This window comes from Anabas testudineus, chromosome 18 (assembly GCF_900324465.2).
Source record: "Anabas testudineus chromosome 18, fAnaTes1.2, whole genome shotgun sequence".
NCBI lineage: Eukaryota > Metazoa > Chordata > Actinopteri > Anabantiformes > Anabantidae > Anabas > Anabas testudineus.
This window is the reverse complement of record NC_046627.1, coordinates 26,369,604-26,397,532: the sequence shown is the minus strand read 5'-3', so window position 1 is coordinate 26,397,532 and position 27,929 is coordinate 26,369,604. Positions and strand designations below refer to the sequence as shown.

The 27,929-nt window shown below is 40.1% G+C and overlaps 6 protein-coding genes across 8 annotated transcripts; 2 read left to right on the top strand and 4 right to left on the bottom strand.

The window, feature by feature from the left end:
- Window positions 1-211: 211 nt before the first annotated feature.
- On the top strand, window positions 212-3,027 carry pop7 (POP7 homolog, ribonuclease P/MRP subunit). The gene is made up of 2 exons (XM_026352355.1): window positions 212-405; window positions 1,787-3,027. Exon 2 carries the CDS (start codon window positions 1,850-1,852, stop codon window positions 2,303-2,305), a length of 456 nt encoding a protein of 151 aa, XP_026208140.1. The 5' UTR covers window positions 212-405; window positions 1,787-1,849; the 3' UTR covers window positions 2,306-3,027.
- Window positions 3,028-3,167: 140 nt separating this feature from the next.
- Window positions 3,168-10,693, bottom strand: epoa (erythropoietin a). 3 transcript variants are annotated; one of them, XM_026352390.1, is made up of 6 exons: window positions 10,592-10,693; window positions 6,329-6,459; window positions 6,008-6,094; window positions 4,845-5,009; window positions 4,585-4,681; window positions 3,168-4,481 (listed from the first exon to the last, which is right to left on the bottom strand). In XM_026352390.1, exons 1-6 carry the CDS (start codon window positions 10,602-10,604, stop codon window positions 4,339-4,341), a joined length of 636 nt encoding a protein of 211 aa, XP_026208175.1. In that variant the 5' UTR covers window positions 10,605-10,693; the 3' UTR covers window positions 3,168-4,338. The 3 variants fall into 3 exon arrangements, with proteins under 3 accessions (XP_026208175.1, XP_026208174.1, XP_026208176.1); XM_026352389.1 differs by lacking the exon at window positions 10,592-10,693 and adding an exon at window positions 10,145-10,390; XM_026352391.1 differs by lacking the exon at window positions 10,592-10,693 and adding an exon at window positions 10,145-10,390 and having other exon boundaries at window positions 4,346-4,681.
- Window positions 10,694-19,723: 9,030 nt separating this feature from the next.
- LOC113157815 (zona pellucida sperm-binding protein 3-like) lies at window positions 19,724-22,682 on the bottom strand. Its single transcript, XM_026353434.1, has 9 exons — window positions 22,656-22,682; window positions 21,960-22,364; window positions 21,388-21,503; window positions 21,190-21,293; window positions 20,912-21,089; window positions 20,598-20,715; window positions 20,412-20,503; window positions 20,190-20,305; window positions 19,724-20,023 (listed from the first exon to the last, which is right to left on the bottom strand). The coding sequence occupies exons 1-9, from the start codon at window positions 22,680-22,682 to the stop codon at window positions 19,917-19,919; spliced, it is 1,263 nt and encodes a 420-aa protein (XP_026209219.1). The 3' UTR covers window positions 19,724-19,916.
- On the top strand, window positions 22,611-23,718 carry ufsp1 (UFM1-specific peptidase 1 (non-functional)). Its single transcript, XM_026353142.1, has one exon. It carries the CDS (start codon window positions 22,750-22,752, stop codon window positions 23,497-23,499), a length of 750 nt encoding a protein of 249 aa, XP_026208927.1. The 5' UTR covers window positions 22,611-22,749; the 3' UTR covers window positions 23,500-23,718.
- A 207-nt stretch (window positions 23,719-23,925) lies between these two features.
- On the bottom strand, window positions 23,926-25,799 carry si:dkey-85k7.10 (endonuclease domain-containing 1 protein). Its single transcript, XM_026353194.1, has 2 exons — window positions 25,348-25,799; window positions 23,926-24,872 (listed from the first exon to the last, which is right to left on the bottom strand). Exons 1-2 carry the CDS (start codon window positions 25,669-25,671, stop codon window positions 24,291-24,293), a joined length of 906 nt encoding a protein of 301 aa, XP_026208979.1. The 5' UTR covers window positions 25,672-25,799; the 3' UTR covers window positions 23,926-24,290.
- A 746-nt stretch (window positions 25,800-26,545) lies between these two features.
- On the bottom strand, window positions 26,546-27,803 carry LOC113157660 (endonuclease domain-containing 1 protein-like). Its single transcript, XM_026353254.1, has 2 exons — window positions 27,448-27,803; window positions 26,546-27,257 (listed from the first exon to the last, which is right to left on the bottom strand). The coding sequence occupies exons 1-2, from the start codon at window positions 27,739-27,741 to the stop codon at window positions 26,667-26,669; spliced, it is 885 nt and encodes a 294-aa protein (XP_026209039.1). The 5' UTR covers window positions 27,742-27,803; the 3' UTR covers window positions 26,546-26,666.
- Between the last annotated feature and the right edge of the window lie 126 nt (window positions 27,804-27,929).

Genomic DNA, 27,929 nt, shown 5'->3' with positions numbered 1-27,929 from the left:
ATGTACTGAACAGCCTGACACCTCTGTTGTTCTTGTTGGGGTGGCTGTGGCGCAGTAGGTAGAGCAGTTGTCTGATTGGTGGTTTGATTCCTGGCTGCCATGTCACATGGCAAAGTTCCCTTAGGCAAGATACTGATACTTGTTTTGATAATTAATGTGTGTTTTAGATAGATGCACTTGAAGTGAAAGCGTGTATTTCAGTAATAAATGAAGATATTTGATCAAACAGGAACAGAAAGTGACCACGCGTGTTTTACATCCGGGTGTTTAGTGGCAGCCTTAGCACTTCCGGGACAAACAAGCTAGATGGAGGAAGTAAATGTCGCTTTTTTCTCGGCTGTCACAGAAAAACATGAACCCTGCACTGTAACGAGTGCATCAGTCCCTCCAGTCTGTCCTCTGAAGGTAAGTGTGTTCATCATACGCGTAATTAATTTAACGTGTCCACACTTCACCGTAACGTTGCTAACAGATAGCTGCTTTAGCTGACTCACTGCTGCTAAGGACAGCAGCGATAACGATAACGACAGCTAACGTCAGTGTCTGAGGACCGCTGCGATGGAAAAAGAAAGGAGTTAATATAGCTGTTATTGGTCATAAGTGTATAAAATCCTCAATAAACAAGAAAATCGGGACGGAGTGCACCGATGCTGAGCTCCTGCTTCTTCAGCATCGTACCCTTAAAACAATGCTAACTGCAGTATTTCAGCTACAGTCACAAGACACATTTATGGTACTGTGCATAAACTAGTCATGAAGTGTGATGTGAAGCAGAGCAGACTGCAGAGCATCAAAACATCCTCCCAGTGCTGAAGTATCACGGTTCCTGTGTCCTACAGGATCATTTCAGACTGACCGTCCACCAGCTGATGTTTGGAAGAAGCTGACAGCTTTAGTCAGTTTTTGCAGATGTAGATTGTTAAAATAATAATTCATCAATATATAATTATGAATGAAGAGCTGTCAGTACATCAAGTTAAAAAGGTTCAAATCAGCTTTACCAGCTGCAATGTTAGTCATAACTCAGCAATATAACCATTCTGTATGAATGAGTACTTTTAGAAATAGCAGTTTTGTTTCAAATGGTCATAATTTGAAACTTTTTTTAAAAAAAATCACTACTTTAACTAATTGACTAAATAATTCTATCCGACTACAGTTGGATTAATGTCCCGAGTCATCGATTTCTTAGTTAAGTACTCACTTTATTTTACGCGCCACCTAATATTTTAGAACATGTATCAGTACTGTAACTTGAGTAAAGAAATTGAAGTAGTGGATTAAATGATGTGGAGCCTCTTCTGCCTCAGCAGTATATGTTTGTTACCACAGTTCATAGAAGTTATTATTTATGTGTGCAGAAATGTCAGTGTTGTGTGAACCAGCACAGAAAAGCAATAATCAGTTACTATCATCAGTGTATTTACGTACAAACCTGTGTTACTGTTACTGAGGAGCTTTTGTATGTTTGATTTGCCGGATCATCTCTGTTTTAATGTTACACTTGTATTTAGACAAGTGTCAGGTTCTTTATCCAAAGCCGGATTTTTTTTATTGTTCACCTGTGTGCATTCAGGTGTTGTAAAAACAGTTGCAGCAGCAGTGACATACATGATGTTCATCAGTTGATGGCAACATATTTCCTGTTTCTTACAAAGTTAATTTATTCATTGGTGAGATAGTGAGATTTTCTTGGACCTGAAAATGTGCTTGTTCACTGGAAGTTATCACAATCTGGTATCACTTACCCACATTTGAACTGTATCTGTTAACTTTGTTTCCTCAGCTTCATTTTTTTAGCTCCAGCTCCAACTCCATCCTAAGCAAATAGATCCACTGACACTCAGACATGACAGAGCCACGCAATCCAGGGGTATCCTCTATTGCTCAGACAGCTCCCGCCCACACAGACTCCAGCTCCTCAGCCGTAGAGATGGACCCTGTGGAGTACACCCTTAGGAAGCGCCTCCCCAGGAAACTCCCAAAGAGACGCAATGACGTCTATGTCAATATGAAGACTGATTTTCGGGCTCAGCTGGCACGCTGTCAGAAGCTTCTGGAAGGTGGGGGTCACAGGGAGATCTGTGTCCACGGCCTGGGCTTGGCCATCAACAGGGCAATCAACATCGCCCTTCAGTTGCAGGCCAGCAGCCAAGGTGCGCTGCAGCTGGCAGCCAACACCTCCACAGTGGAGCTTGTGGACGACCTAGAACCTGAAGATCCCGATGAGGCTGGGGAGCCCATGACGCGTACACGCAACAACTCAGCTATTCATATTAAGGTGTTCTACCCTGACCCTCAGTAACCTCATTATCGGACTTCTAGTGCTATTTGTAAACCAGTAGAGAAATAACTGGCTATGTGTGGAGACGTATGACAGCAGCAGAACACTGAAGAGTGGAGCGCACAACATATAGTTTATTTATAAGTCCAGTTGGAACACCCTGAATTTTCATCATGTGGTTTGTTAAAGGAAGATTAGAGTTTGTTTTGTTTTGTTCTTTTTTACTTTGCATGTCCTGCAGCAGTGGTGACAGTCAACCTCATTGATCCGTTACTTGTAAATAAGGCTGTGCCAAATGTAAATGTAGTGTCTTTAATTGTCTTTACAAATGTTTATAACTTCATGTGTGTTCTTGAAGTTTTACATAATTAAAACAAGGGAAGTTCTTAGTTTTTAGCTCAAGTCAATGCTGTTGTAGTAAACTTCCACTAGATGTCAGTAGTCAGCCACATAAAGGAGTGTCAGGATGTTACCCCCTCAGCAACCCAACTTCTATGGCACCATGTCACAAGAGTGGATTCTCACAGATTGTTTATAGCATGGGTTCAGCTGAAGGTCGGAGAGACTCAGAATCTATTTAAATTTTGTTTAGCGCTGTTGAACTGTTGCTGGTGTTTACTTTGTTCAAAATGGATGTAGTGGACAGTTTCCTTCTAGACAATGTGTCTGATTTCTGAATGAGAATACATTTTTCTGGAATGTACCTTTCATTAAATATTGATCCTGAATCAAGGTCATGAAAATCTGAGCGGGATTTCTTCAACACCATTAAGATGTGTGATGGCAGTGATGTGTCCAGCATTTGAACCTGTCATTTTAAATGCACAGACTTGAAGGTGACAGATGAATGAAATGGACAGACTTCCTCTTACTGTGTTTCCATCTATCCTTTCTTTATCCAAGAATAATATTTAGTATTTAAATAGCAAATTATACAGTGATGGGACAAAACTACAAAAACAACAGGAAAGAAAACGTACAAACATCCTTGAAAACATCCTTAATAACATCTTGCACTTGCACATCAAGATATAAAAATACGGAAAAAAACAAGGAAACAAGGAAGAACACTTCACTAGTCTGAATTAGTTGAGCTTCCTTTTTACAGAAATCCTCAAGTTCCCTGGACTAACTGATTGCCTGCCGACTGCTTGATGACGAACAACAGAGGGACGGAGGAGACAGTGCAGCGCCACATTCTGGAAAACTATTTGCAATTAAAGCCTCACAGGAAGTTAATTGTAATAACAGTGTGTTTGAAGGCCGTCTAGATATCACTGTGCTGAGTATTGGTTAGGCAGCAACAAAAACACAGATAACGACAAAACAGTTTCACAGTTCTCATGTAACTCCCCCCTCACCCTCACTGACCTCATGCTCCTCATGTTCACTGTATGTTAATCTCTACAGAGTTTTTAGTCCATTGTTCTGTTCTTTAGAAGGTGTTTGCAGTGTCAAACTGTAACAGCTGATTGGGTACATACATACAATCGTTACAAAACTAAAGACAGCAGCAGTGATTGTGTTGATTGTGAAGAGAATGTGGCAGCGACAGCCCAGCTACATTTGTAAAAATCTGACAGTAAAAAACACAGACTAGAACTTAAAAGTAGAAAATCTCTATAAATAATGACAACGTTTAAAAATATATTAAAATATTCACTGAAATATTCCAAGAGAAGAGACTACTGTTTCTGTGAGGCTTAGCTGAAGAATGTTAGAGGCTTGTGGGCTGAGGCCTCATTCATTTTTGCAGTGGTATTGGAAATAGAAGCCCTGTCACAACCTCGCAGTCCTGCAATTTCCAGGTGCAATCAATATGTTCTTGGTATTTCATTCCACAATTCACTATAAAGAGGTGAGTGTAAGGGTCAGACTTACTGGAAAGACATACACACGCACGACACCGAATGTGCAGATTTAAACTCGCAGTCTGAACTCACACAACCCAAAGTACATTCACAAAGTGCAAGAGAGTGCAGTAGAACAACTATTGGAGCAGTGCTTCCCAAAGGCCTCGTGTTGGTCAGTGTGTGCTTCACCGTGTCCATGTGTCACATCTCGTCCAAGGTGCAGTCATCTCCTGTCCATCCAAAGCCTAGCTGGGACTGTCCTTTCCTATGTTTGTACCTTCCTCTTAACACACTGCTTCCAGCGGCCAGTGTGCAGGTCAACAGTTTCACGTCCCTTGCCGTCCCTTTGGAAACACAAATTAGTTTTGCCTGGAGTAAGGAGACCAGCTGATCAGCTGACATCTTGCTGACAAGCTTGTGCATCCAAAAGGAGAAGGCGCACTTTACCCCGCAGGAAATTGACATGAACTTGAAGCAAATCCATTGTTGAGGATACCGTCCATGTTCCCTCAAGGCCTGGTGCACTTGCTGGTGGAGTATATTCCTGAAAGACGGTACAAAGAGACATGTTAGTCTTATCTTAATTTGAAAAGTAAGTAATTGGATGTATATTCAATTGAAATGTATTAATATTGGTCCTTTATTATGCTATTAAGGTAATAAATGGCTTCAAGTAGCTGTTTAAGTTTCTTTCTCCTGTAACTCACTTGTATGTTGAGGCTACGCAGCACAGCATTGATGCTGTGAAGGTTTCTGATGGAGTTTTCTATTTGGCTGTGCAGCTCTGTGTTGGTGACCGAGGACTGAAGCAAGCCGAATGCCTGTTGTAAAAGCCATAAGCCAGACTGCACCTCCTGGGCTTTCTCTGATGACTTGTAAAATAAGAAAAAAAAGCTAAAGTTTAATTATGGCAGAGATAAAGAATAATGTAGCTGATCAACTGAACAGAAAGAGTCCAACAAGCTGAAAGGGTATAACATTTTATAGTACAGTACATACTGCATATAACCATATGTAGTATGTTTATATAGTACTTCTTGAAAGTTCATAACCTAAAATATGCGAAAGAAATAATTAAACGAGACAGAAAATGACGTGAAAATTATGCAATCTTCAACATTTAGTAACATTTTGCAGCAATAATAACATTTCTGGTAACTGTTTATCAGCCCAGCACATCAGCTTGAAATAATTTCAACCCATCCCTCCCCTTCTGGGATGCCGGTTGGCTTCCTTGCATGAACTGACTGCTTCAGTCCCTTTCACAGCAATTCTACAGGATTATGGTCAGGACTTTGACTGAGACTCACTGTTTGGTTGAGCCACTTGTGTGTTCATTTATAAAACCTGGACATGTTGCTTTAGTATTTTATTGTATAACTCAAAGTATTTATAGTAGACCAAAGTCATGATACTGCCATAATCATCTGGTGTGACCTTTGGTGGTTGAACACTCCGGTGGAGGGAAAATCTTGGCCAAGAGTGAACAATGCCTCTAGTCAACTAGTGGAGTCGAAACCCTTTAAGAATTTTTTTGTAAGTCAACAACTCTTCTTCAGAAATCTCTGTGTGTTGTCAAGATCACACTTTAATAGTGACCACAATTAATCTTACTGATTGTCATACTAACATCTGACTCTAATTTGACCTTCATATATATTTGCCACTCACAAATATTAAAGATTGGATCATTTTCACAATGAATGAAGGAATGTATATGTTTTGCCGTGTTGGTATAATTGGGTTTTAGGACTAAAAAATCATGTTAGGCCATACTGTACTTATGCAGAAAAAGAGAAGATTCATAAACTCTCTGTACAGGAATTTTTTTATCAGTTGTTTTTACTGTTTTTAGCATTTAGTTACTTACATTTTTCTTCTCCCAGACATCAAAATCCACTCTGGTTTGTGGGACTGTGACAGACTCCGACAGGCTGCATCCTTCTCTACACAACTTCTATAAAAACAGATGTTTCTGTCATGAAGACTAGCCTCATCAATATAAATAAGGTGAACACACAATAGTAGGATTTCAATTACAATTCAACAGTACTGTAGGCTACATGTTACAAATCAGCAAATTACAATATTTTAACCTTTATACTGTATAAACATGATTTTCTGTAGGACTAGACTGCAGCAAGCCTCATTTGCTCTCAGGTCTTAGTGCATCCGTGCACTTTCCTCTCACCATAGCGACTTCTGTGTCTCGTGCTTCCTTAATGAAATGGTTCAGAACCCTCAGGTCACAGATTGGCCTAAGCGGGGATGGTACGGCTGGCCGGGTCCACTCCAAGACTATCAACAGCAAAGTAAGCAGTCCTGACAAAAGAGATACACAAAGACAGTCACTCAAGGACTACTGAACAGATGGGATGAAAACAAGCCAATTTGTGTTTCTCACTAAGCAAAAGTTGTGAAGCTCAGATCAATTGTCTGTGTTTATGCGACCAGGTTCTAGTTCATGATTATAGACTGATATGACCCGATGCCTGCCTCGAGTCTTACAGTATCCTTGTTATCATTCAAACTATTGTCTCATTTGCTCATAGCATGTTGCTTCAGTAGCATCATTTATACATAAATCAATTCATGTCTACTCTCAATGACTTTACCATTTGTGGTTTCAAGGAAACACAGTATGATTAAATGTTCATGCCCACAGAGCTGCAGTTAAGTTTAAGGGTATCTTCCTGTTTTACAAACAGACAGAACCACAACACTGAAAATTAGCAGCGTAAGTTGCACATATCTGTCAGCTAAGCTTTAGCAATTATTACTCCTTTGACACGTTTCATCCTAACAACTTTCTCAAGGAGAAGAGTACCAATACTATTATGCTAATATGTACTGTATACAGATATAAAGTTGGCGATAGGTGAAGCCAGTGGCACAAATAGGGAAATACATGTAGGGACATGTTGGGAACTATTTAACTGAGAATACAAAATGCTTGTTATGCATTGTTATATTTAACACATTTTTAATGTGAAGGAAAATCTCAAGACTTCAAAATCTTCTATTTCATTTGTAATACACCCAACCCATACTCATCACTCTCACCACAAAGCACTAAATGAGACCAAATATGTCAAAAATAGAACTACAGTGTGGTTAGGAAGAGTGTTTGTAGTTTTTTATTAGTGTCTGCAAATATACATAGCTGCACAAGGTTGAATCCTTAATAAAATATTAAAGCTGATTTCACATGATACGTTCCTGCACATAGGTGTTGTAGATGTAAACACAGCAGAGAATATTTAGGTTTGCATCATGAAAAATCAGCATGATTACGTATCCTTTTCTGTTTCATCCATTCACTATATTATATCTTATAGTACAAACTGAAACCTGCAGATTACAATGACAATGCAGAATTGACTGTATCCTTGTTTAACCTTGATTTATAACAGAATGGTTCTGTAAGTGGGTCATGAGTTAGTCTTATCCATTTTCTCAGTGACCATGAAAGGAGCTTCCATTCAGACCGCGTGCACTGTTGTGGGTCATGTGGGCAACCACCCGTGTTCCTCTGTGCCACACACTGAATGCACTCTTTCACAGCAAAGGATGATAGAAAACACAGATGATCTAGAAGTTCACAAATTCCTAGAAATCTAACACCAACTGAGCTGACCTACAAAAATCGTTAAACTAATATTGCAGGTTTGCTACAACTGAAGGACAATGAGTAACATTCACTTAGTAGTAGCCATTTTTAAGGTCAATGGCACAATTGGCTTAAACCCGATGCCCTGCATTATACTGGCATCACAGTGGCATAATGGAGACATGTAGAGACAGTCTGTGTCTGTACTGCACATGCACTAAACTGCACGTGACTCATTCCAACCCCATGTTTCGCAGAAACCTTCTGTAAACTTGGTATGTACATAGTGGTAGCGGTGGCACAGTGTCCCACAACTTTAAAAGCTCCCTGCACATTCGTAACAATGTTACAGCCTCCTTGTACAGTACTTGTGCAGACAGGAAATAAGTACATACACCATTACATGGAAATAAATCACGTCCCTATGTCTGAAACATTTGCTGGTGTTAATGCTGGTTTTGATAGGCTCATTGAAAATCATTCATAAGCATAATGAGTACACACCTGAAGAATGGCAAGAAAAGTCCTACTAAACTGGGCCTATTATATCATGTTGGTGACTGTTCCACTTCCATTAGACAGCTTTACTGGTAAACCAATAGTGAATTCGAAACTTTAAATGTTGGCACCTTTCCTTTTTTTTCTATTTATTTAGCCCCCAGAAGTTTTTCCATTTCATTTCCATCAACATTGTAATTTCTACTATATTTACAGACCCTGCACAACTAAATAATCTTTCAAATATAAGGTGTATAGTCATTTCAGAGGCAAACCTCTGTCTGCACAGATAAACTAATGACCTCCTTTCCAAGCACGCTGACATTTTTCATTTTCCCAATCGCGGTAACTTTGTTAAATAAGAATGTGTGACTCAGCTTGAAGATTATCAGTGACCCTTTCACCTCCACCAGTGCCTACGTGAGAATGCATCAATCTAAACAACGTAGGCGCACGCACACACACAAACACACACACACACACACACACACACACAAAGTCTCTCTACATTCTCACCATGGTGGTAGAATTTGCTGCAGCCAAACTAAAAGTTAACAGCTTTGTCCGCCAACATTGGCTGCTAAAGGCATGTTGCTTAAATTGGAAGCAGTGGTCTACAAGTGGCAGTGCTTTAGATAATGTTCAGGCTTCAGATATAAGACAGATGCTTTAGAAAGGTGACTGGATGCTCACGTGAGAGGATGCATTTGACATGTGCTATTTTAACTACACTCACTGGCCACTTTATCAGGTACACCTGTACAATCCAATTCAGCAGCTCTGCCATAAATTCTACTTTTACAAATTTATCTTTTCTTACTATTTGTTGACACTGTCATAAAGAGAACAATTCTACTGTTTGTTTATTATTGAGATAGTTGGTGGTGGAGTGCATCTCTGTTTGTGTGTGAATCATATAAAGAGGTGTTTCTAATGTTTTGAGGGGGCTAATAACATCACAATTGAATGTAATTTTTGCAAAAGGTGTGCACAAAGAGCTTGGATATGAGAAGTAACTGGTCAGACTGATACTACGGCACAGAGGCTAATAAATAGACACAAGTACATCTCAGGTGGATTTTGAATACTATTTTGAGTGGGTCTTCCCCAGAGTTGTAAATATGAAGCTATCAGATGAAACAGGTGTGACATAATTTCCTGTTCGGCTCCGCTGGAAAAGCCGCCAGCCTTTGATAACCTTCTGCTCTTTTCTGCTGACTTAAGTATGTGACGACTGCGCCAAAAAATGCAGTTTCAGCTTTCACATTCAGTTCCTTTAACTTTCCAGTTTGCTGTGTCATTGCTAGAAAAGAATGACTGGAGACTCATTTCCCCATTGAATGAGACAGAAAAAATAAGTGGTCATCAACACTTCTATCAGGACAACTTTATCAGCAATGCCTTACAGTAACAGGAAATGCTGTATCTTTAGCATGAATGGGGATCAAATCTAAATCCAGCAAGGACCAGAACCAACATCTTCCCTCACCTGATCAGCTTCAAAAATACCCACTGAAGGCGACTGAAGTTCACCTTAATGGCTTTGTCCAGTGTCATCACCTCACAGCAACTTGGCTTTATTTAGCAGTTTTTGAAGCTTAAATGATTAAAGATTATAGTTCTGCAGTATTATTTATTAAGTTCTATGAAGGTACATTACACGACTTCAATCCATGTCCATGTGAGTAAATTAAATACTGTGGGGTGCAGAAATAGGTTTTAGAGAGTTATAGGAGGACAAAGTCATGACACAAACTACCATTAGACGACGTTTGGGATATAATACACAATAACTGTATGGTTTACATCCGTATAGCATCAAAGTGTTGTAAATACAGAGCGTTTGAATCGCTGCAGCACTCAGTCATGCACACACTGAACAGTATTAAGAGCTCTTACCTCTACCCGTTTTTTGCAACATTCGCAAACAGGTGCCGCATCTTTTAAAAACATTGTGAAAGGATCAAATACAGGCACGGATTTCACGGCTCAAGTTAAAGGCACCGGTCAAATCCAACAAGTCCAACATACAACCATGTGCGCTTGTCCCAGCATTACTCCGACCGGCATGTAGGTCCGTGTCAAACCTGTGCTGCTGGTCGGGGTAGTCACCTATCAGACTTTCCCACTGCTCTGCTTTGGCAAAACCTTTTATTTACCTCCCCTAAGGATATAGCGATAACGTGATGAAGTACGTGTAGCACGAGGACGCGCCTTTTACGCACCGTAGTGAGCGATTAAACATCAACCCATGCATGTGGTCCCCTTTGCGTAAAGCGTAAAAATAGACTAACTTCTAAAGCCAGTGTACAGAGAAAAAATCATGAAGGCATGTCCATAACTCACTAGGAAACTCCATAGCGGTGTCCGCATAGCCCCTCTCAGGGTCCTCGCGGTTTGGCCCAGGTCCGTCTATTGCCCATTAATTGGAAACGAAGCTCTTTTGTGGATCTCCTGCACTTATCCGGTAGGTGTTTCTAAAAACTGATCCTGTTTGATTTTTTATTGATGACTTTGAAAATAAAGTTGCATTGTTTCTATGATGACAATCTAAACTACATCCTCCCTTAAGGCAAAACTGTTTTCTTTCATTGTTAAACCAAATAATGGGCTATCCCTGTTTAGAAAACATTTGGTCTAAAAAGTAAATAATGTCTCCAAAAAGTCGTGTGGACACTTCCCATTCATTGTTCGGCTAATTTTCCGAACTCGTCATTACAGTACATATATATATATATAAACAATAGTGTAAATATTGGCAATAAATAAATGAGCAATATTGTCTAGATTGTCAAAATCATAGCGTTTGCGTCTACGTATGACTTACCCCTGGCATCTGTCATATGCCAGGGCCACCAGTGGTCAAATGATGTGACCCACAAATTAAGATTGACGTAAATCGACGTTATTCCAGAAATGTCTCAGTAAATCCGTGGCATGAGTTTGGGAATAACCCTGTTTATTTACAGATTCGGTGCAGATCGATAATCATGTGTATGTGTAGTTTCAGTGCTGTGAGCATTCTGTATGTGCTGAGGTATACCACCCTGCTACATGAAGAAGACTACATGATGCATGCTGGTCACTTCTAACAACCCCCTTCCTCCTTTCCCATATTCAAATGTTTACAGCTGGTGATGTACCAAAACTTCTACTTGATACATGATACTTTTTTTCAGGGCAAGAAAGCTTAAGTTACATGCATGTGTATTTTTTATTCATGTATGCAATGATTAAAAGTACATTAAACTATAGGGATACAGTCAAATAAAGAATTGACAGAGGGATAACACTCAAAGGCTGATATAAATACCTAATTTCCAATCTTAAATAATCACCAGTGTTGGTCAATGTTCTCCTGGTGTTGGCCTCATGAACATCTTAACCACTTCAGTCATATACACATGGTTAGCTATAAATACATCAAAATCAATTATTCATAGTGTGCAGCTCTCAAACAGAATCACAGTTGGTCGAGAGCAGTGAAAGAGTAGACAAAAAGTCAGAGCGAGAGAGGCGTGGGCCAGATGGGAGCCAGCACCTCCCATCTGGCAAGAGGCTGCGCTCCCTCAGATCCAATACCTTTCAACACAAGAACAGTTTCTTCCCAACTGCTGTTGGCCTCATCAACAAGGGCCAGGCCCCCCACTGACACAGAACCTGGCCCTGAACCACATAAATGCAATGCACATTTTGCTGTGCTGCTCTGCTTCTACACTGCAAGTCTTAGGGCATACCTCTGGTATTCTCTTTATGGCTTTTTACATGTTTCTTGTGTGCCATTTGTTTTCTCTCTTCTGCACTGAGAATTTCTTCGTCTGTGATAACCTAATTGGCAACAAACTCCTATATGACTTCAAATACATGCTCATATTCTATGGCTTTTGGCATTGCTAGATCTCAAACCATAAACAAAAAAAAAACACCTGAAATCACCTGTAGGTAAGCAGCATATTAGGACTCTCCATCACAACTGAAAACTCCAAATAAGGAAATATCCTGAAGTGCTGTTCATTCCTTTAGCAGATATTTGGCCAATCAATGGGCAAGGAGCAATGAAGCTGGAGGCCAGAGGCACATGGTGGAACAGCATCGTGCTAGTGAATTATTATAGGTTTTTACTTTCATCATGCTGGACATCATTTAAATGATCAACCTACAGAGGGCAGAATCCAAAGACACCATGAAAATCAATGTGAAAAAGTATGCAGCACGTTAGTCCATTTTGCTGAAATTTCATTGCAGCAACTCAGTAGTTTATATAGCCCCCACATGGACGTATGGATGTCTGATACCTGGGGGCATGCTCCTAATGAGGGGACGGATGGTGTCCCAAGGTATCTCCTCCCAAATCTGGACCTGGGCATCACTTAGATCCTGAACAGTCTGAGGAGCAACCTGGCGTCATTGGAGGGGCAATGTCCCATAGATGTTCTATTGGATTTAGGTCAGGAGAGCATCCAGGAATTGCCTGCACCACCACCACACGAGGCCGGGCATTGTCGTGCACTAGGAGGAACCCAGGATCCACTGCACCAGTGTAGGGTCTGATAGTGGGTCCAAGGATTTCATTCCGATATCTAATGGCACTCATAAAAAAACAATGTCATTGGCCTCCACTTGTAACGCTTTGGGGGTCGTCACATTGTTGCCCCCTTTAGTTTACCTGTTTTTAATTTCAATAACACCAAGTTCAGCTGCAGCTGATTAACAACCCCCTCTGCTACTTTTCTTATCAAACCAAAAAGTCAACACTGTGGAGGAACAAATAGTTCTAAAGGGGCCATATTATGCTTATTAGTATTTTAAGATGTACTTTCACTGTTGTGATGATGGATGTTAATACTGGATGCCACAGGAGTTCAAAAACCAGAGATAAATGTTTGTAGGAGAAACAACAAAAACAAAAGCTGGTGTCTCTCCATGTGCTCTTCTGTAAGACCTTCCTAGGGATAACAGATCTCTGGAACCTCCTGAAGATGCTCCTGATGGTCATGCATATGACAAACCTCAGTTATCACACCAAGTACACAGTCATGGCTACCAGCTGAGGTTATCAGACATTTTTTCACCACTCTGGTTAGGACTATTTGTACCTCTATGTTAAGAGAGCAATTAGTATGTTGCACAGAAAGTACTTTTCCCCCAGAATAAAAATAATAACCTGGAATTATGCCTAACAAGGCCCAATTTAGAACTACTACTTAACATTATTTCACTATAAAGCACACCAGTAAGTTTCATAGTCAATTTTGCAGAGTCAAACCTTTCACAAACACTTTTCTAATTGGACTTTTGAAAAGGTTTTTGGTATGTTCAGTGGTAGTTCAACCACAATAATAATCTAATTATGGAGAGTAATCACTTCCCTTTTTGAAAGCATTTCCCTAGCCTGACATTTTCCAGGATGTCATCATTATCACTTATGCTTAATAAACAATATATTGGCACATCAGCTGAGTTATTCTCTCGGGAAATGTTTAGAAAAAAAAAAACCCTGAATAATGCTTTTACTAGTAGTGTTAAGTTAAAATACTTCTGGTAAAAGAAAGACATTTCAATTAACTAGATATGACAACATGACAATGATATTGGCTGAGGTATGCGGAGCAGCAATTACTTATTTCTGTAATATTTCAAGGAATCTGTCTATGTACAGCATGACTATTGGAATTCATCCATGGTTCATTCTCAGAATAGTTTCCTCTCAACACGGGTTATCTTGTCATACAATGAAACAAACGGGCCAAGGACAAACATATAATGGTGCTGGTAGGTTTATGAAAGTTTTTCAAGTTTCTCTATCTTTATCTTTCTCTATTGTCTCTATTTGAGAAGCATAATTACATTTTTGCATAAATATGACCTAAAGGATTATCAGACTGACACTAAAAGCCTCAAGTTTTACACGTTATGTTTATTGTGAAAATTGTCCTATTTCAAATGTTTATGAAACATTTGAAATAGGACCTTGAAAATTATCAATTACTTGTGAGAAAAGTAAAATCAGGTGTTTCAATTGATAAGATGACAATAAGGTGGGTTGACAATGGGTTTGGGAAGCTAAATAAGATAAATCTGGGTCTTCACTGTCAAAGTCTTATCTTGAGAACACAGGTTTGCCGAGTTGTGTCATACTTCAAAATAAGGAGATTTCTGAAGACAATAGAAGAAGAGTTGCCGATGTGCACCAGGCTGAAAAGAGTTACAAACAAATTTCTGAAAAGTCTCCACCAGTCTAACAACTATCAAATGGGCAACTTTCTACACCACTGCAAGAGTGGTTGACCAACAAAGATCACACTAAAAGCAAGGAGTGTAAAACTCTGGGAGGTCATAAGGAACCCCAGGGTATTGTCCATGAAACCAGGGCTTTCATAGTGGTTAAGATGTTCATGAGGCCAACATCAGGAGAACGTTGACCAACACTGGTGTACATGGATGAGTTGCAAGGAGGAGTCTGCTACTCTCCAAAATGAACATTGCTGCCCATCTGCAGTGTAGTCGATATGAATAACCCAGATGGCTAGTGCAAGATTGTTCTGTGGACTGATGAGACGTAGAACGTAGAACGTTTTGGCTTGCAGCTGTTCTGTAAGGAGGAATCTCACCAAGCTGATTTGCAGGGTTGATATGGTTACTAGGCTATGTTACTGCTGCAGAAGTGGTCACACCAGTTTTTGATCAGACATAGAGAAATTCAATAGAGTTCAAACGTTTAAGTACGACTGATTGTTTGAAATTAAATACCTGTAACTATAATGTAGACACGCATAGTGAAGACCTAGATTTCTTTAAATAAGGCAGGACCTCCCAGACTCACATGATTGTCAGCTCATTAGCTCAAACACCTGACCCCTAATTCTACTTTCAAATGTAATGATAATCCTGGAGGTTCAAATACATTTACTACATGCAAATATTTAAAATCGGATAATTTCTCCTAATGATTAAGTTAAGTGTAAATTTTGTTTGTGTCCTTTATTTTGTTTTCTGATCCCATTTTAGCTCAAATTTATGCAGAAAGAGAAAATTCATAAATATAACCAATGCTGCATAAGCGCATACGACACTTCCTGTACAAAATATTGCATTTTACTTCAATTGTAGATGTTTCATTTTTAAAAATATACCATGTAATGTCAATTATAAATATCCAATCAGGACTCCTCAGCATTTTGGGGCTGAATATGTTAAAAGACGATACGCAGCAATTCTTTTCTCTGCACATCAAAGCAGACATGTTTATGTCCCCTAACATTGACCCTTGACAGAGCCTCTGGAGCCAGAGTAAAGGAAATACATTGAAATTTCCTGGAAGTATCCCCCATGTGTCATAGAGGAGGGGGACTCTTCCAGGGGTTGCAGGAGACTTTTCCATTAGACAGGAAGTATGTTTGCATACGTATTATCAGGAGCCAACATGCAATGTCAAATGAAACACAGCTTCCCACACACACAAATATTTGGAAACCCTGATAACGTTACCAAGCTTATATATTAGTATTCTATTTCACAAGCCTATGTACGATGTAGGTACACATGCATATGAAGTGTTCACACAAATAAAAAATGTGTAATGTGTAAAATATATAAAATTACTCAAATATCTGAATTGCAAAAAGTAATACTGTATTGTTGTTGTTGTTGATATTTGTGTAGTTATTGCAGAAACAAATTGACCTTCCCTTCTCAAAATGAGGTGCCAAATGTAATAAAATGTGATGACAAAGCTGGAGCACTGCATTACTTTTTCATATATTTAAATACATGTTGATTATTACTCGTAATCGCCATCTTTTAGAAATATACATATGCATATCTATACTTATTGTGATACGAGTCAGCTTTAGTGTTACATGGTTTGCTAAAGACAATGTTGAGAGGTTGTTGCACTGTTTGCTCAAAGGGCTGTTTGCTTATGTCTGAGCCAACATGAGAGAGAGAGACAAGGTACGTGCTGTGAGCCATGCTTCATGACACGGCCAGGGGATTGGGGTGGGAGGTGAGGGATGTGTGAGGAGTGCGGGGGTAGGGGAGTCCAGTCACACTGACTCCTTAGTTGGAATGGGACACACTTGCTGAATTAAGGATGAATTTTTAAACAGGAGGAGGAGTGAATGGAAAGTTGGGGAGAAACTTAAATGCTCTTTCACTGTGCCTTGTTGATAATTATAAATTAACCAAGACAGCCATGTGTGAGGGAAACAACCTAAGGAGGGAAAAACTTTATTACATTATACAGATGACAGTGAAAGTGCACAGCTGTTACATTAGAGTGTGTGTTTTTATGTTTGTGTGTTTTGCTTTTTCCATACAGGTTTTAGGCTTGCAGCCAGCTAGGTCTACTCCTCTGGCGCGACACAAGACAGGAAGCTGACATAAAAGAATGGGGGTGATTGTGAGGGACACAGGAGCCAAGGCAGGAGCCAGTGATGAGGTGGGAAGCTATTGTTTCAGCTTACAGGTATCCACAGTGACAAGACTCATATCTATTGAAGTTATTGTGATCCCATGGTGATGGCCACAAGCATGGAAAGGCATTCTAGGGCAGGAATTTTATCGCTGCAGTGATGACCAAAAGCTAAAGTCATTTGGCCAACAGCACAATGCAGTTGTTGCACAAAAAAAAAAAAAAAAAAACTAAAAGAAATAAAAGTAACGTAACGTAAAGTGAATAGTCTCATCTTTCCTGGCTAAAAGTGGATTAACAAGGCTCACGGTTGGTCCCTAAACCAAGACTTACTGCCTGGAGCAATGAAGTGCACATTCATGTGGTGTCAAGTAGTAGGTTAGAGTGTCAGACTAAGACAAAAAAGTCCACAGTCATGCTACCAGTTTGGAGGCTGCACTTTAGCAGAGCATTGCTATGAGCGTGTAGCTCTGCCAGATGAAATACAAAATAGAATTCTTTATCCTCACAATGACAACAAGCTGATATTTAGCAGTTTCCATGGTAGCATGCTAAACTATCAAACCAGTTTTCAGTGGTTTCTAGTACTGAGACCCAGATTACCTCTTTTTTTCCCTGCTCAGTCACATATTTCATAAGATTGATCCAGCATCTTGTGTAAAGTACCCCCCAACAAACAACTGTTATACAATCAATTCATACTTCAAATTCTTATTCCAATTGCTGCTTTGCTTTTGAAAAGCACCAAATGCATGTCTTCTGTAATATTAAACCGTGTGACGCCAGCAACATCACATTCTTTCTCTGAAACCACTCCCCTTTTTCACCTTTTCCAACTGAAACCATGTTTGTAACATCTTAAGTCTTCAGATATTTCGCTATCAGCTGCCCTGTGAGCAATTCTCTGGCTGTATCATCAGTTTTTTCCTCTGGTGTGGTATTCTCCCTGTTGCCAAGCTGCCTTGTGTGGTATTTTTTCTGGCCTAGCTGGCCACAGCCTCACATACTGAGTTATCCAATGGGCCTCTCAACACTTGTCATTTTCACTTCACACTTTTCCCTCACTCCCCATTTGGCTGTCCTGTCTGCTCTTTCCCCGATTTGTTGGCCCCAACTGTATGTCCTGTACTGCCTCAGACCACATTTTACATTTCAGTTGAAATTTTTATAGCCATTTGTAATGTTTATTATATGTGAATAAATATAACACAAAGAGTGACTTCTTAAATGTACACTCATTGACATTTGACTGTCTTGTCGGCTCATCAGAAACATGCTTGTTCAAGAAAAGGAAGGGAACATATTGGCAATTGTCTTAAATTAAGTGATAATGTGATAACTCCAGTTTACACCAATAACAATAGCCACAACATTAACACATTCCCCTATTCCTTTTCTCAAACTAGTGGAACGAAGTGAACATCTCACAGGTAAAATACAAGTACAAAGTAATATGATTGCGCATTATATTAAGTTGCAGTGATTTTTCTGATTGAACGAAGTGTTGTGTGTTTATTTTTGAGAAGTTAGATAGGCATACAAACTCAGGATTTTAACACCAGAGTCAGTGGCTAACAGGCTGAGCGCTGCATTTTGCTAGGTTTACATAACAAAAGCATGTTGGTTAATGTTAGACAGAGATCCTAGTTTAAACGTTAGAGTAAACACATCAGGTTGCATTATTTGTTGTTTCAATAGTTTCTTCAAACCTCAAAAAAAAAAAAAAAAAAAAAAAAAACACTCATTAAGCTTCCATTCATATCTGTAATACTCCACTGCAGGATGTTACAGGGAAAACAAATGACATGCGTTGTCCAAGGTTTGCACATTAACTTACGTACAAAATTAATTTCTGACCAATTGATAAATTGACAATGTTGTGCCAATTGGAGGGACTGGACCTCAATAATTTAGAAGACCTTTAGTGTTGGAACATTTCATGTGTTCAGAAGTGCCAACTAAGTGAGATATCAGACAACAAACATTATGTGATGTGTCATGCCAAGACCAACACTTGCAACACACGCTCCAATGTAGCATTTAGTCAGAACACTGAATATAAAATGGGCAATAACTGCATAACTAACGTAAAGGTGTAGGAAATAGATATACTAGTCCCATTCCTTCAATATGATAAATATGACAGATCTGTCGCATTATAACAAATAACTCAAAATGCATGCAAACAATCTATGAGAATCTCACAACTAGAATGCAAATATGTTAATCAAAAGCACAACAGTCCAAACTGCAGTTTCCATTAGAACTAAATGTTCATTTTCCTCCCTCCTTTCTATGCTGTAGTGGTACAAAAACAACAAATGTCTTTTGTTTATTTCAAGAAATTCATTTTGAATGAAGAAAGGCCAGCATTAGTTCAGAGATAGTTCAGGAAGTACTGTCGCCCTGATGTCATGAAAGAAAGACGCTGCGCCATGAACTCCAGGTTTCCCCATCCAGTCTGTCACATTTCCTGTCACAGGTCTAGACAAGTGTTTCTACTGCAGACAGGGGACATAAAGGACATACAGCACATGGCTGTGTAGCTGTCCCATTCTTAGCACGGTCTGTTTATTCTAGTATGGTTGTTGCTTCTAAGATATTTTAGGTTCCATTGTAGTTCTTCAACCACTTTGTGGAAATTCCTCATAAGTTTGTTGTCATGCCTATTAAATGTCATGTCTGAATGCCACTCTACCCTGTCTCTGGTCATGATTAAGCTACTACTGGTCCACCTAATATGAGACATTTACAAATTTGGTCAAATATCAGACATTTAGCAATATAAAGAAGAACTAGGTAAAGCCCTTCTAGGGTTTGTAATACTATTTTCACTGATCAGAATTAATGGTTTTACTTTACTTTGCATGTTAATACATGCATTTCTCCACAACATGCTTGATTGGTCAACTGTTTTGGCTTTAGGGGCACCAAGTCAAAACAGGAGCAGCACTGGCTAACACCATTAAGTGCTTTACCATATGCACAGTGGCCGAGTTTAGACAGTAAATGTCTATAAATTACACACAAGATTACTAGAATTTAACTGGCACTGTGTGAAATGATAACCATTTTTTGCCAGAGAGGAAAACAACTTTTACATTTATTTAGGTATATTGCTTAGTGATGATGGTAGTTTTCACTCCCAAGGACTAGAATCAAAAATTCCAATTACATGATATGTTAAGAGAAAATATTTTGCCATTAATGCTACATTGTTAACAACTGTGATTAACAGTCCCTGTACGCACCTAATTTTCAAGCTGGAAAGTCTCTTTTGTGACTGACCGACAGATAGCCTGCCCAATGGGAGTGTGGTAGGGTGCGAAGTGGCCCAACTGTTGTGTCCGTCTCATGCTTCTTTTCTATCAAAATAGATATAGTGAAATTTCACAAGCTAAGTACAGCTATAATACTTATATAAACATAAATATATAAGTTGGTATGGTCAAGTTGTCATTTGCATTCAGCACTATTATTTAACATAACCTCCAATATTGTGCGGGCTGTATTTGTGAAGGTCTAAACAACCTGTATCTGACTGAGCTGTGTATCCAGTGTGGTTCCTGTTCTCCTCTCCAGGTCTAAAGCAGTCATCAGTGTCACAGCATTCACACAGAGCACTGTCTCCCTCTATGGCTCGCCAGCTGAATCAAAAAGAAACACATTATCTAACATCTCAACTAATAAAATACATTTTAAATTAACCAAATCATGGTTGACAGAAGGTCGCCAAAGGTGTCGCAGCCTAACCTGAATGTGGGCTTATGGAAGAAGCAGGCTTTATCAAGGTGGCTATTTGAGTTTTGCTTCAGAGTGGCCCTGAGGTGGCAGGTGATGAACATCTAGGTAAAGAAAGCAACATTAAAAATGAAGACTCCAGTGATAAGTATTATATTTCAGAAAGTAATGTCATTATCTCCAGTGTGGGCTTGTTACCTGTTCTCCAAACCTATGGTCGAATCGGAAAGCTTGGACACTGAAGCATAGTCTGTTTTCACTTTCCTTTGGGAGGAATTTAGATGAAGATCCTGGCAATACACTGTCCATTAAACATCTGTAATGGAGGAAAAAATACATGCTGAAATTATCCCAAGAACTGAATCATTCATGTCTCCACTATAGCTTTCCTTACAACCTGCAATATTCAGAAATATGTTGAAATGTGACAAAACTTTTCAATAGATTAAATCTTATTTTTTAATGATTTCATTGGGCACTAATTTGTTGTGATGTGGGTTTTGTGCACTGACCCATATTTATTGACAAACTTGTAGTTTGGCAAGGAGAGAGGGTCAGGCTTGACTGTAGCAACACAGTAGTCCACATATACAGTGAGAGGAGGGTGTAGCGGAGCCTCCACACTGGCCTCCAAAAACACTGCTTCCCCCTGCTGGTACACAGAGGACGTGCGTAGAGAAGTACAACCATCTGCAAGAAGGAGGATGGAAATACAGACAGAAATAAATATTGACACTTCTCACTGTGATGTAATCCTCCACAGATACAGTATAAATTAAATTAGATTCACCTGCCATGGGACGAAGGGAGAAGTGTAGTAGACCAAAAACACTAATAGTGGATGTCATGGGCATCCAGGTTGGGGTTAAAGGTTGCCCAATCACTGTCTGCTTTCTGTGCTCACACAAATATAAGGGATATTATACATTCAAAAAAAAGGGGGGGGATCAATCAAGGACTTTCTTTAAACAAACAATAGCTGGCTTACCTCTTGTAGTGGCACTCAACAGGTATGACAGTAGCTTGCCCTCTAACCATCATGGTGCCTGTCACAGCAGGAAACAGTACTAGCTTGTTGGAATAGACCAGCCACTCACCACGAACCTGAAGGTAGCGAAGAGGGTGATGAAACCTCCCTGAAATTAACCTTGTTCTCATGGCAAAAATAGATTATGGCTTTATGATGTTAAGGGTTATACAATGGATTTGTTATTTATGTTCAGAATAAAATATTCTACCTTTTCAGAGACCTAAATACTAGCAGTGTTCAGGGTTTTCTTTGTTAATTAAACCCAAGTATGTTAGGATTGCAAAACTACTAAATTTGCAAGCTGAAAGATCTTCCTCAAAATCTCTGCTGCAAAAAAGAAGGCCCATGTTAACTCTGTTATTACACTTTAAACTTTGTGAGCTTGAATCCTGCAACCTGGAAGTTGAAGAAAGGAGCTTTATGAACAACACCTGACTTCTGCTGTGGTTCTGGATTATTCTATATTGCAGATTGTCGAGCTGCATGAGGCCCATTTGTTCACCCTTCTCATTTTAACAGGTTTTTCTTACGTGGGACTCAGTACCACATTCTTGAAGTCCTGCAGAGATGAACATTTCAGATCCAGACACCGGTTTCTCGGGTTCACAGGAGCTCTGCGGTGCGGACTTTGCTCCTAGCCGGAGATACTGCGGCTTGAACGGAACACGTCTGTCCTCGAAAAACTGCCTCTTCGCGGTTATCCTCACACCGACTTCTCCGCATTTTATATCAAGTCCGACGGGTTCCCGAGTTCCCGCATTAGGGTTTGCAGCAAAACACAAACCAAATAATGTCAGTAAAACCATAAAAATGCAGACGATTCCGGTAAATTTGACCAGAGTTGCCATTTTCAAGAACAACCAAGCTAGCGGCCAATTAATTAGCGTGGCGTAATTAGAGTCAGGTGTGCTGAGGTGTGGTGCTGACTTCAAAGACTGTTAAAACATTGCAACGTTAAGTCTGAAAACAGACCAATTATCATAATAACATGACATATATATGAAAATATGATGTATACTACAAAATCTTAAAATGTTGATTATAGTTAACATTATTAACATTATTAACAAATTGTTAATAAATCTGTTTGTTGTAAATTTGTGTTTCAATGTATTCCACGTTAATACCTAATATTACACATTATTTCAAATGCATCATCGACAAGAGGAACAACTCTAAAGCGGAACCAACTAGAGCTCACCGAGGGACCGTGATCGCAGTTACACCAGATGTCCGCCGGAAGAGTAAGTCATGTCGTGGACAGCTGGGAACTGTTTGAAATGAAAAGCGAAACGTGCTCTCTGAAGACAGTTCGTAAATATGGAGACAGCGGTTGTAGCGGCGGGCGGTGAGGAAATTGACTGGGGAGAAAGTGCCGCTGAAGGAGGGAAGATTACAGAGAAGGTGAAAACCTTAGCAAGCAGTTCGCATATTGGCCTTTCTAATCCACTTAGAGATGCTGTGAACTGCTCTCTGATCAGAGGAGACTATCTTTACTTTCATTATGGCTGCGATGGACAAGATGACAGAGGCTGGGGATGTGGATACCGCACCATTCAGACCATGGCTTCTTGGCTTTGCCTTAACCGGGTTTCACCTAAACACCAAAACAGACCTCCACCGAGCCTCCCTGAAATCCAGCAAGCCTTGGTCACCATGGGGGACAAACCCGGCTCATTCTCAGGCTCTAGGGAGTGGATAGGAACGTTTGAAGCCTCCCTGGTCCTTGACTATTTCTATGATGTTCCCTGTAAGTTGGTACACATTAGAGGTGGAGGGGCAGAGCTGGAGCAGGTTGCAGTGGAAGAGCTCCGTCAGCACTTTGAGAGGCATGGATCTCCAGTCATGATGGGAGGGGACAGGGACAACTCATCTAAGGGGATATTAGGGGTGTGCACTGGGGACAAAGGGAGCTACTTGCTAATCATTGACCCTCACTACTATGGGTGTCAGCTAGAGAAGACAGAGCTGCAGAGGCGAGGGTGGGTGGCGTGGAAAAAGGTTACATCTCTGGATCAGTCTTCATTTTATAATCTGTGCATGCCTCAGACTGCAAAAAACCCAGTATGACAGTACAATAGCTGTACCTTTGTCTGTGTGGATGGACTACAACACATTGTGGGATGTTGTGCCTTATGTGAACTGTCTGACTTTGTGTTGTCATATTGTGTTTTAAGGGAGCTGTAGTGCCACCTTGTGGATGCAAACAACAATTACAAGGCTTTTGAGGTAGTAATGGATGATCAGTTTTTTCACTATCGCTCCATTAAAAATGAGTTTAATCTCAAATCTTTTGTTATATTGCTTATGTTTTTTTTAATTATTATTGGTGTCTGAAGAAATCACTTTTGTTTGTATTTATTAGTTTTACAATAAGTTCTAAATGAGTCAAATTGTCCATATTATGAATTATATATGACAATTTTACTCAGTAGTTATTGCACTGTAAGTAAATTATTGTAATTACTTTTATTTGACTACAGATTCACAGTGAAGATTAGCAACTTTCCTTTGACATGGTGTATACAGAGTCATATATGCAATTAATATCTAATTTATCTTTTTTTGGTTATGACAAAACAAGCATTTTGTAGACTCTTGGAAATTATTGACATATTACAGACCAAATAATTAACCAAAAAAAAACCCACTGGGCAATCGGTAATCAAAATTAATGATAGTTGAACATTGTCTTTAACACTTAAACACAAACTCCAATCAATTTCCCATATTATTGCTTACATCCTATCATCTCATTTGACAGCACATCTTAGTTCCCTGGATATTTTAAATTACCCTGAAGCAATTAGTAAAGTGAACAGCTTTTAACTAGACTTATAACAGATCACCCTAATTTCCTTTTAAATATCTGGCACACAGTCATTATAAAAAATCTGGAAGTTCTTGTCCACATCCATCCTCCCCTTAAGGAACTTCTCCAGATTCTTGAGGGGAACTTCCACCATGTGGTTGTTGATACGATCATTCAGCCCGTAAGCTCCAAACACGGGAAACTTGTAGCGAACAAAGTATGGTGCATTTTGGTCGAACTCAGTGCAGCAGTAGGCTGACCACATATACTCTGGTACAGCCACCCGGTCCAGGTTGTTGCGACGGATTGTGTGCCCGGAGGTGGTGACCCCTGTGACTACATACGCTTTGCCACGGCAGTAGTTGTTGAGCCGTTTGCGGATGAGGTCCTGGTGCTCTGCCCACGGACCCATATTGAACTCTCTAATCTGGGGAACTACGTTGGTCAAGCTATATGTGGCTGCTTTGTCTAGTGGGTCTGCCTGATGCTCATCAGGATTTAGCTGGCCGCGTTCATACTGAACCACATCAGCATAATCCTCCAGGACTGCCTGAGAGTCCTCAAAGTTCATATGCATGTTTGAGGAATGGGGGAAGGGCTCCATATTGCTGCTGCTCTTTTCGGAAGCCAACTGTAGCAGGAGAGAACGAAGAAAATGCTCAATATTACTGAACATGTCTCTGACAAATGACCACATCCACAACAAACAGGAGTGAGTGACAAATTTGCACCACTGCATGCTACAGCACAAACGGTGAAGCCAACACTATCTCATTGAAACAACATTCATAGCCAATAAAGTAGATTATCTCAAGCTTATTCTGTTGCCCATTGCAACAGTGTCCCTAGCTCTCTAAACTGTTGGGTGTGCCATAGCCATACCATACCATATGAAGTATTTGCTTTAGATGTGCAAAGGTATAATGCAATTATTGGTAAATGTGTAAAGGAGTATCTCTGCTATTCTATGTAACTATAATACAACAAAATTCAAGGTGTGCGTGTGCAGGCAAAAGCTACTACAATAGATGTGGACTGAAAGTTTGTTTGGAAACAATAAGTCTACCCAACATTTGGACTGAGGTCGAGTTTGACAGGACACTCACCTGGGGTTCAAACATCCAAGGGAAGTCCACCTTCTTCTCCCCGTCGGACTTTTTGAAGGTATAAGCAGAGTAGATGGGGATGTGTTTGCGGGGGTCGTACAGGGTGGCATAGTGGGGTTTATCTTCATACCGCTGGCAGATCTTTTTATAGGAGTTGCTGAGGTAGCCTCGAGGTGGAGTCCCCATATACAGAGAGTCTTTACAGCGTTCTGCATGGTTGAAGTCCGCAACCACTCCTGCCTGGGCCCCATGTAGCAGCACACAAACCAGCACACTAATGACAGTCACCAGGAGGAAGGCACCGTTTGCAGATGAAGCCGTCATAATGGTAGCTCTTTTCAGTCTTTCAGCTTCTATGTCCTTTTAGATGTCTCTGCTACCACTCGTATGTCTCTTTCTCACCCGTAACACACCACTGAGAATTCACTATTGTCCAACAGGTACAGCCTCTGTCTCAGCTCTATCAGGCTCAACATTTCCCTTCATCACATCACCTGTTCTTAGAGCAAACTGATCCCTCATTGTCAAGTAGTTTTCATATATTCAAAGTGCCGTAGTGTCGTAGCAGTAATTCAAAAACCCTGAATGTTATCAATCATTGAGAGCAGTTTTACACCTTCAGCTGCAGAGGAGAAATGGATCATACAGTAACTGACATGGCATTAATCTTGTATAAGACGTACAGTTTTAGTTTCTTTTTTGTTGAGGACTACAGAGTAAGACTGAGAGGAAGTAGAAAATGCAGGTGGGATCAGAAATTAATAATCACTTTTTTTACACACACACACACAGAGCAGCAGTCTGCAGCTTACCGATGTTCCACACACCATCCTCAGACCACTCTCTGCACTGAGTATCAATACCAAGCATTTGGAGCTTGCATATTGTAAGAAAAGTTTACTATCTAACCTAGTGTGTCAGTATTTCATGTAGGCCAGTGTGAAACAGATTTCAACAGAATGTAAGGTCAGAGGTATATGGGCAGGATTAGATTTACATAAATAGTTGTATGGGAGGATGAGCCATAGGTGATGGTAATAGGTGGAAATGGCATGTTTCAATGTGCAAGCAGTTTTCATTTAAAGGTCTTTAATTTATAAATAAAATAATAGGTAACATCACACAAATGTTCTCGAATGATTCAAAATAAAGCACCAAAGTTTATTTGCACTTCATTACAAGAAGTTAGATACAGCATGTGATTCATTGTTAGTTTTCAGTGAATGGACTAGTATTCAGTTGTACTTAAATCAGTTGTTCAAACTGTAGCATATGCACAGTACAGACACAGCTGCCACCTGACTGGACTATATGTTTCCCTATTCCACGTTACTGTTTTCTGGTGGGACACAGTCACTTACAAATATCTGAAAATTCTGGTCTACAAAGGTAGTCTTCTTAAGAAACTCCTTCAGCTTCTGGACAGAGAGTTCTACCACCTCGTTGTTCTTCTCATTGAGACCATAGTGAGCATAAGATGGGAACTTATAGCGCTCGTTATAAGGTGTGTTGTGGTCGTAGTTAGCACAGCAATAAGCTGACCACAGGTAAGTGGGCACTGCGACACGGTTGATGTTTTCCCGCCGGATCATCTTCCCTGAGGTGGTGATGCCTGTAACAATATAAGCTGTTCCCCGGCAGTAGTTGTTAAGCCGTTTGCGGATGATGTGCTCCTGTTCGTTCCAGACTTCAGTGTTGAACTGGGGCACCACAGGCACAACATTAGTCAGGGTGTAAGTGGAGGCCTTGTCATCAGGCTCATCCTGATGCTCGTCTGGGTTGAGGGTACCGCGTTCATAGAGGATAGCATTTGTATAATCATCCAGAACAGCTTGGGCATCTTCAAACTTCATGTGCATGTAACCATGTGGGAAGGGCTGCATGTCATCTGTGCCAGAGGATGTGGATAGCTGCACAGGCAGACAGACAGAGTCAGTGCACAGAGTGGATAAAAGAAGGTGATTACACATACACATTACATAAACATCTGTATGGACTGATGCTCTGGCTTGATTTTACATGATTTAGTGCTCAGAAATTATAGCATTCATGTCAAAGACATTCTTAACACGTCATGGCAGTTCTTTTAGTCTTCTTTACCTGAGGTTCATACATCCAAGGCACATCCATGCATTTCTCCCCATCTGAGCGTTTAAAAGTGTAGGCTGAGTAGACAGGTATATGGTCCACAGTGTTGTACAGGGTCACGTAGCGAGGCTTCTTGTTGTATCGTTGACAGATGAACTTAAGAGAGTCATGCTGCAGCCCTGTCGGTGGTGTTGCCATGTAGAGAAACTTTCTGCATTCTGGAGTTAGTTCTTTTTCCACTCTACCTCTTACCACTGACACTAATATGTAGACAAGCAAGAAAACTGTCAGTGCCCAAAATGCCATAATTAATTAGTAGATCTCTGATGTCACTGGTAAGACGTTAAAACTGTTATATGTATGTCTTCTGTGAGCTGCTACAAATAATGAACTGTGCCTCTGCCTGTGGAGTGCAGTTATGCTCACGCAGGTTTCTATAATCTGGATTCAGTATGCAAAACCCTGCACTTCCTACACTTCAGAAGGTCCACCCA

Excerpts from the sequence above, each read along its gene's own strand:
- pop7 (XM_026352355.1), top strand. The coding sequence starts at position 1,850 with ATGACAGAGCCACGCAATCCAGGGGTATCCTCTATTGCTCAGACAGCT.
- epoa (XM_026352389.1), bottom strand. The coding sequence starts at position 10,166 with ATGTTGCAAAAAACGGGTAGAG. Across the intron at positions 6,095-6,328 it reads GAGACACAGAAGTCGCTATG|AAGTTGTGTAGAGAAGGATG; the intron begins GTGAGAGGAAAG and ends CTGTTTTTATAG. Across the intron at positions 4,682-4,844 it reads TGCGTAGCCTCAACATACAA|GAATATACTCCACCAGCAAG; the intron begins GTGAGTTACAGG and ends ACCGTCTTTCAG.
- LOC113157815 (XM_026353434.1), bottom strand. The coding sequence starts at position 22,682 with ATGACTTACTCTTCCGGCGGACATCTG. Across the intron at positions 21,090-21,189 it reads CTCCCTTCGTCCCATGGCAG|ATGGTTGTACTTCTCTACGC; the intron begins GTGAATCTAATT and ends TCCTTCTTGCAG. Across the intron at positions 20,504-20,597 it reads ACCATAGGTTTGGAGAACAG|ATGTTCATCACCTGCCACCT; the intron begins GTAACAAGCCCA and ends TTCTTTACCTAG.
- ufsp1 (XM_026353142.1), top strand. The coding sequence starts at position 22,750 with ATGGAGACAGCGGTTGTAGCGGCGGGCGGTGAGGAAATTGACTGGGGA.
- si:dkey-85k7.10 (XM_026353194.1), bottom strand. The coding sequence starts at position 25,671 with ATGACGGCTTCATCTGCAAACGGTGCCTTCCTCCTGGTGACTGTCATT. Across the intron at positions 24,873-25,347 it reads CTTGGATGTTTGAACCCCAG|TTGGCTTCCGAAAAGAGCAG; the intron begins GTGAGTGTCCTG and ends CTCCTGCTACAG.
- LOC113157660 (XM_026353254.1), bottom strand. The coding sequence starts at position 27,741 with ATGGCATTTTGGGCACTGACAGTTTTCTTGCTTGTCTACATATTAGTG. Across the intron at positions 27,258-27,447 it reads CTTGGATGTATGAACCTCAG|CTATCCACATCCTCTGGCAC; the intron begins GTAAAGAAGACT and ends CTGCCTGTGCAG.